The 8,630-nt window shown below is 32.7% G+C and overlaps 1 protein-coding gene across 1 annotated transcript; it reads left to right on the plus strand.

Moving 5' to 3' along the window:
* The first annotated feature begins 1,645 nt into the window (after window positions 1–1,645).
* LOTGIDRAFT_205401 (hypothetical protein) lies at window positions 1,646–8,343 on the plus strand. Its single transcript, XM_009054744.1, has 8 exons — window positions 1,646–1,755; window positions 2,418–2,572; window positions 5,967–6,161; window positions 6,348–6,466; window positions 6,643–6,738; window positions 6,902–7,019; window positions 7,470–7,579; window positions 7,815–8,343. Exons 2-8 carry the CDS (start codon window positions 2,542–2,544, stop codon window positions 7,926–7,928), a joined length of 783 nt encoding a protein of 260 aa, XP_009052992.1. The 5' UTR covers window positions 1,646–1,755; window positions 2,418–2,541; the 3' UTR covers window positions 7,929–8,343.
* Window positions 8,344–8,630: the final 287 nt, after the last annotated feature.

The following is an 8,630-nucleotide window of genomic DNA, read 5'->3' on the forward strand; positions in this document are numbered from 1 at the left end:
TGACTGTAGTTTGTAGTAGAGGTCAGTAATGATACAGATATTGACAGTAGTATGTAGTAGAGGTCAGTAATGATGCAGATGTGGATTCTGTTTGACAGTAGTTTGTAGTAGAGGTCAGTAATGATACAGATATTGGCAGTGTTTGTAGTATGTAGTAGAGATCAGTAATGATACAGATATTGGTAGTCTTAGGGTGTATTGAGACGAGTCTCAATGAAAGCACTGGCCTAGATCACAGAGCAATAGATAAGTCTATCAATTATGTGAAAATTAGTTAGTCATTAGTATGATTATAGTTGAAAAGACACACACACAATCATACACTGCATGTTATATAATATACTGTATATAGCCATGGCACCAGTCCTGAAATAAGTATTCCCTGAAATCTAACTTAGAAATCGATTAATTTATTGATATAACATGATACATTTATATGAAGAAATATCTGCTCATAGGATGAATGGGAATTGTTCAATGGTTCAGTTTTTGACTAGTATGTAGTATGTAGAGGTCAGTAATGATACAGATATTGACAGTGTTTGACTGTAGTTTGTAGTAGAGGTTAGTAAGGATACAGATATTGATAGTGTTTTATTATAGTATGTAGTAGAGGTCAGTAATGATACAGATATTGATAGTGTTTGACTGTAGTTTGTAGTAGAGGTCAGTAACGGTACAGATATTGATAGTGTTTAGACTACAGTCGAACATAATCTGTATCATTACTAACCTAGACAACATACTACAGTCAAACACTATCAATATCTGTATCATTACTGACCTGAACTGCACACTACAGTCAAACACAATCAATATCTGTATCATTACTAACCTAGACTACACACTACAGTCAAACGCTATCAATATCTGTATTATTACTGACCTAGGCTACCTACTACAGTCATACACTATCAATATATGTATTTTTACTAACCTCTACTACATACTATTGATTACCTTATACTAGTATGTGTGTGGCTTATCGAAATTTTAAAGTGCTTGAAAATATGAACTATTTGAGATCAGGTTATTGAGCTACACAATTCCATCTCGACCCCCCACCCACCATTTTTCCATAAAAGCTCTCACAATAGTAACTTCCCTCTTTTCGAAGACTTGTTGCTTTCTGTGAATGTAGCCTGTATCCCACTACAAGTTTTTAGGCACCAGTAAGTTTTTTCGTCTATAAGAAGCCTGGCCAAGGCGAAGTGGCATTTCTGGGAAACATTAGATGAGGTGACAGTACTACTGATGCCAACATAATATCGGTTGTTTCGGACTCAATAACCATACTTGAATACCCCCACCCACCATTTTTCCATAAAAGCTCTCACAATAGTAACTTCCCTCTTTTCGAAGACTTGTTGCTTTCTGTGAATGTAGCCTGTATCCCACTACAAGTTTTTAGGCACCAGTAAGTTTTTTCGTCTATAAGAAGCCTGGCCAAGGCGAAGTGGCATTTCTGGGAAACATTAGATGAGGTGACAGTACTACTGATGCCAACATAATATCGGTTGTTTCGGACTCAATAACCATACTTGAATTCACCTTGACCATTATTCTTCACGCACTTCACGTTTTGTACTCACAATGTTTATACAATATACCACGACCACCTTTCTCCCAGCCATTTTAATAATCTATTTCACCAAGAGAGGACGATCTATTTATTTCACTACTTCACTGTCCAGTTTTAACAGTTTTTTGTTTTAATGGTCGTTAATTTTATTGAAGTCAATTTTTAGAGAACCCGTAAGTGTCTCAGTGATATTATTTTCGTTCAAATCCATCGTTGTCGTAGAAAACTGTTATTTGATCAAACACAGTTCATAATTCCTACTAAATTTGATATTCAAATCTGTGAAGCTACACACCCTTTCTAATACGCCCACTTTGAAATATTGGTGTTGAATAACGTTGACTGAAAATCTCTTGAAATTTGTAGCCCTCGGTGCCAAGATATTCGAAGTTTTGAAGTCAATATTTTCATTTTTATAAAATTTGACAAATATTCAGAAATTCATTTAAATTTCCACCAACGATGCGATATAATAACACATTCAAATTTGATTAGACATTTTCGCTCTTTATTTATGTCATATAAATCTTTGTCATCATTGCACGTTGGAAACGTTTGTCCTTGGTGAGTCTTGATATTGTATATGGGGTCTCAATTCATGTAGTGGATAGTGATTACTATTACGCTCTAGCTACTGATCGTGTAAACATGACATTTGTGGCACTTTTACAAGCGTGTACGTACAAGAAATGTTTATTTTTTGTCATTTCTATGTCAACGGACGTTACACGTTATCTTAAGGGGTTAAAATGTTGCTTAAAATATTTGAAGAAATCTGAGGTCAGGTGATCTGTCAGTCAAAGTGTGTGATCACGTGACTGGTATATAATTCCAGGTAGCATATAACGTGAAACCAGCAGTTGAACCAGTCATCAGCTTTCTTCAGCACGAGCACAAACGGTTGCCGTTAGTTAAAGGATTTATACCACTTGTAAAGCAGATTACTGTAAACTATAGAAATGGCAACTTGGGGATATGGCAATGACAACGGTAGGTTATACTTTTTATTTATAGTCATTTCGACTATTCGTTTCCTTGGATTAACTAAAACTGCTATTGTCATTCATATATTTATATCATTTTGGTATTTTCATGCTCGGTGAAAAAATTTATTAAGTTCTATTACTAGTTTGCATACGTTTAGTATATAACGATATGCCTACTATATACTACGAGGGATTGACTAGCCACCGTATAACAAAAAAAATCTTATACTATATTGTACAGCATGTATGTACTTTAGTTCGTTCACAAAATGATTTAGATACATGCATAATAAATGATTTAGAAGGTCTATATATCGTCATATCAGCTAGGTTGTTAAAATTGTCAGTAAAAAATTGTTAACGTGACCAACATTTATCGAGGGTAATAATATACACTGAATAATGTATGAGAGGCCTTAATGATTATTTAATTTATACGTTGAATACTACAAATGCTTAATGGAGCTTTTACATTTAACAGCATAATAATAATCATAAACCATTTATTACACTCGAGCTGAAAAAAATTTACAACTCATTTCTTAATCTAAGGTGGCAACCACTGTATACATCAAAACAAATGAAATTGTCTATCTCTTGGTATAATTGCAATTTTCTGTGGTTAATATGACATCAGAATAACATAACGTTTATTACAGGATGATGCACATATGTATACATAGATTTTAGATTTTTAAATTTTGACATTTTCCCTGAACTGATCGGAATTTCCCTTGTTATGGTTTAACATATGTTTAAACGCGTAGAATGAAATCGAGACAAATGAAATTATCTGCATCACATTAAATGCATTGGTTATACTTCGCGTTTGTGATAGCTTCAGCGATTTTGGGCCAGAAGTAAAAAAAAATATTAGTTACACAGCAATTTACATTATATTCTTCTTTATAAAGTTTATATTTGGCCATATGCCCTATTATAACATAAACAATATAGGGTTTCTGTTTTGAATAGAACGTACTTCAAAGATAGTCCTCTGTTGTATTATGATCTTATATGTAGGAGAGGCCTTTGTTTGCCACACGCACAGCTTACTCGAGGCTCCCGTAATGTAAAAAGTTTTTTTCTTTTTTTCAAATGCAGAAGTTAAAGATAACCACACTTGAAAACCAAGAGATTTTACCGATTTTGTCTTCAGTTACTTAAGGAAATTTGTGTCTGCCTCACATACGAAATGCTCTGTATGTTTTATATGACCAGAATGATTTGCGTTATTGATAAGAATGAAAGACCAAATATTAGATAGATCTACATGGGTAGATTTCGATAGGAGTAATCAACCAGTGGGGATGTATTATTAACAAAGAAAGTCATTAAGACAGTGATAACGCATGGTCTAGAATAGTGTGTAGCTTGTCGCGATAAACAAAATTTTGATGCATTAATGACTGGTTTAAAAACAGTCGACAGAATGATAAAAGAGCATAAAATGTCAGGTTTAAAGTTCACGACGTCAAGGTCATTGCGCCGGCCAATGATTCTTTTGTTACAAGATCCGACTATTTTCTTTAATTCAGCTTAAATTTCAATAATACAGATGTAGGGGGCTTTAAACTTATACCAATATATCGTTGAAAATACACCAGCCGTCACCACTTCCAATCCCATTGATTTGACACGAAATGCATTTAATTTTGAAGTCTGTCGAACTCGGAAGCTTAGTAACGCTCCTTTACTTTACCACAAAAATTTCATTTCATTTCGTGTGTGGCCTATTAGGAAGCAAGTCAATATGTTATGGACGTATATTATGCAATTATCTATGACACAAATGAAATTTAGAAGATAAACTCTTTAAAGAAATTTGTGATAAGAATATTACTAGATATACAGATGTTGTTTTGATGAATATTTGAAAGTTATCTTCTGTTCTTGATTCAGGATATAAACACTTCCACTAATACGAGATAAAAATTTAATCAAAGTTTTCCTATCATATCTTACATTTGAATATTTTGTTAGGTGTTGTACAGATGTCATAACTAAAACATAACACTCTGAAAAAACGAAATTATTTGTCGGCCTATGAGAACAAACGGAAAATAAGACTTCAGATTTTAAAACACACCTTATCCCAGTTCTTATATACAAGCTAATTTGTTAAACTTAAAATATATCATAACATTTCGTACAATGATAAATCCATTTTTGATTTTCATCGGGTTTGCTTGTGAGAAAAAACATATGTACAGTGTAGTTCTATTTATACAAAGTCTGTTATCTCACAAACTTGAAGGTTTAACTTTCTTTAGTAATAGACTTGTATAACAGACGTCGTAACACCTCAACAAAATATATATCTTATTGTTATTATTATATAAGAAAAAACTACTGTGATGGCACCTTTTGAGTTTTGCAACTCTTTGCTAGTTTGTTTATGTCACGAGAGCCTAAATTTCAGAGAATGATCGACTTTATAGTAAAATAGTAGGCCAATACAATTGAGTCAGGATTGATACAATCTAAGAGCGATACGACTTTCGAGTACCAAATCACCTTTACTGACATACAAAATGCATCTACGTTAATGGTGTATTCACATTTTCACCTAGTTTCTAGAGGTGACATTTCAAATACCAGCGTTGAACGAAATATTTTGCTTTGTGATGTTATCATTAAAGAACATATTAAATTTCGTTTTCACCTTGTATCACCTTGTGTTGATATTATCTGTTGTAGTACATTCATTAATATCCGCCACCTTACATTGACTCGTTAGTATTAAGGGCATGGCAATTCCCGTGGGTATCCCGTAATAGTTTATTGGTAGTACATATTGTAGATATTCAAATTTTGATTTTTGAACATTTGACTTGATTATACAAACACTTGATTATACAAACACTAGATAATACAAACACTTGATAATACAAACACTTGATAATACAAACACTTGATAATACAAATACTTGATAATACAAAATACTTGATAATACAAAATACTTGATAATACAAAATACTTGATAATACAAATATTTGATAATACAAATATTTGATAATACATATATTTGATAATACATATACTTGATTATACATATATTTGATTATACAAAAACTTGATTATACAAACACTTGGATTATACAAAAACCTGATTATACATACACTTGATTATACAAACTCTGATGTACACTATAACGTAAATATTATAATTGTTTGACATGCCTATCGATCCTACTTTAATATTTGGTGTACAACAATGTGATTCAATGTGGTAAGTGATCAACGTTCATTAGATCATGCATTTGTTGTACAACGGTAACAAATGCTTTTAATATACATGACAGACATTATTGCACATTGTTTCAAAGGGACAAGTAGACGCTTTTTATAAGCAATTCGACTTTTATTAGACATGTATTTATATCTTATTTTACAGGACCCGCTACCTGGGTTAAAAGTTTCCCTGTCGCTGCTGGTACCAGACAATCACCTATTGATATTGTTCCCACAGCCGCTAAGTGTGATACCAAGTTAACAGAAAATCCATTAACAGTTAACTATTCGCCAGAACCAGCAATGGAATTATGTAACCCAGGTCTGAGTGTGAAAGCCAATATTAAAAGCAAAAGTGGTATGTATATTTTTTTGTGAAAATGATTGACTAGCATATTCACTTATTTTTGCACATAGGTTGGATCCACAGTTTGCTTTTTGAGCTGGTGCTTGTTATAGGAATGTTATATTTCCATGTTTCGTTCAGATTGAGTGAAATACAACAATATTCTAGTTGTTAATGATGATTCTCTTTGCTTAACAGTTATCAAAGGTGGACCATTAGAAGGAGAATATAAATTAGAACAGTTCCATTTACATTGGGGATCTGCAGATAAACAAGGATCAGAACACACTCTTAATGGTAAAATGTTCCCTGCAGAGGTAAGTCATAGAATTCCTTTATCATGACTTTTTATATAGCATACGGGATTATGTTTGGCAAAATTACAGTGGAGTGGTGGAATGATCGAAAAGGTAAATCGGTAGAAGTCGCACATACCGAGAGATCAATTATTCCATGTACACAAATGTATTCAAATGTGTTATTTTCTTTTCAGTTACATTTGGTGCACTACAATGCAACAAAATATTCCAGTTTTGGTGAAGCCGTAGATAAGCCTGATGGTCTTGCTGTATTTGGTATTTTCTTAAAGGTACATTCTTTCTCAATATTTTTTACATTAAATTTTGCTTTTATATGCAATTCATAGTGTGATAAATGGAATACTTGCAAATAAACTGGTTTTTTTTTATGTTTTCTCCGCATTTGTATTAGAAATGTATCTGCTCTACTTTATCGGATAATTGTCTTTTCAGATTTCTGACAAACCTCACCAAGGTTTGAAGTCACTAACTGACGTCTTATCTGAAGTACAGTATAAAGATAAAAGTATTAATATCAAACAAGAATATAACCCAGTGTGTTTATTGCCTGGTAAGTGACAATATTCATTTCATAAACAGTGACATTTTCCTTTTACATAGATTTATAACATTAATCATAACAGGATAAAACAAGGAGACGTTCTGTGACCTACTTCTTTTAGTCAATGTGAATAAGAGCAAAGTCAAAGCCCAATGACATAAGAAAAGCGTATATTATGTAGTTATGTAGTACAAGAAAAAGATTCATTAAAACAGATTTATAACGTTGATGATAATGGGGTAAAACAGGGAGACGTTCTGTGACCTACTTCTTGTAGTCAATAAGCAAATGAACAATCAAATCCCAATGACATTAAGAAAAGATCCATTAAAACGGATTTATATCGTTGGTAATGGGATAAAACAAGGGCACGTACTGTGTCCTACCGTTTTAAAACAATGAGCAAATGAACATTGAAATCCTGCATGTATAATTTAACATTCGCCTTCTTTTTTTCAGACAATATCAACAAATACTGGACTTATCTTGGTTCCCTCACCACACCACCATTGTGTGAAAGTGTAACATGGATTGTTTTTGAAGAACCTATTGAGGTTTCTGAAGATCAGGTACGTTTTTTATGTGAAAGATTTGCTAAAAAACTAACATTATTGTAAATATCAACGTCGTAGGCTATGTTCACAGCACTATCAAAGTTTGGTAGCTAACCAATAATACTGCTAGCAGAACTATTATCCTTATGCCCCCTGATAGCGTCTACTTGCATGTCAACTTGAAAAGCGGTTCATAAAGCAATTACAAATTGCTAAAAATCATCTAATGACCACGATTATTATATTTCAGATGAAAGCATTTAGAGCTCTCTGTTGTGGAGAATGTGGAAGTGCACCTATTGTAGATAATTATCGACCACCTTTACCACTCGGTAACCGTCAACTTAGAGCTTCATTTCAATAGACTGATGATTGAATGGCCGTGTACATGACTTGCAGTATGAATGGTTTTATAAATGGATGTATGACAGTTTTACTCATTTTATCACCGACTTATAAATTGACTTGGAATACAAAATGCAATAATTGAATGTATGTATTTTAAGGTATCGATTTGTATCTCATTTTAAAAATCATGTAATTGTAAATTCCTAATTTTATGTAGACGACCTTTTAATTGTAAAGCAGTTTTTATCAAAGTATCGAAATGGATTTTATCACGGGTTCTTGTTGCTTATTAAAGCATAATTTTTGACCGTTATCTACTGAACTGCTGGTACAGAAAGTAGTCAAAATAATTTTTTTCCAGCATTAGCTATTTTATTTTTAACATTGTTAATATATAATGGGTTGTTGCTAATAAAATTTATTTAGGTCATTTTTGTTTCATTTAAACAGTACAAAATGCTATTATCAGTATAGGACACTAAGGGCAATCAATGAAATGAAGCATCTTCACAGTGTCAAGCTATCTCGATCTTCGTCTTACACCTTGACTGATTCGTCTGTCACGGATGTTACAAATTAGTGTACAATCCAATTAAATTGCTGACTGACAGACTGTTGCAGTCAAAGTTTAAGGCGAAGTTCTTAATAGCTTGACATTGTGAAAATGTCAATGAAGTAATCGTGTTGCATCATCCCAATACACATTTGATATGGAAAA

This window comes from Lottia gigantea, assembly GCF_000327385.1.
Source record: "Lottia gigantea unplaced genomic scaffold LOTGIsca_223, whole genome shotgun sequence".
Classification (NCBI taxonomy): Eukaryota; Metazoa; Mollusca; class Gastropoda; family Lottiidae; genus Lottia; species Lottia gigantea.

What these genes read in the sequence shown, in the direction of transcription:
- LOTGIDRAFT_205401 (XM_009054744.1), top strand. Translation starts at nt 2,542, where the DNA reads ATGGCAACTTGGGGATATGGCAATGACAACG. An exon ending in GGGATATGGCAATGACAACG is followed by an intron (nt 2,573 to 5,966) that starts GTAGGTTATACT and finishes CTTATTTTACAG; the next exon opens with GACCCGCTACCTGGGTTAAA. An exon ending in TTGAGGTTTCTGAAGATCAG is followed by an intron (nt 7,580 to 7,814) that starts GTACGTTTTTTA and finishes ATTATATTTCAG; the next exon opens with ATGAAAGCATTTAGAGCTCT.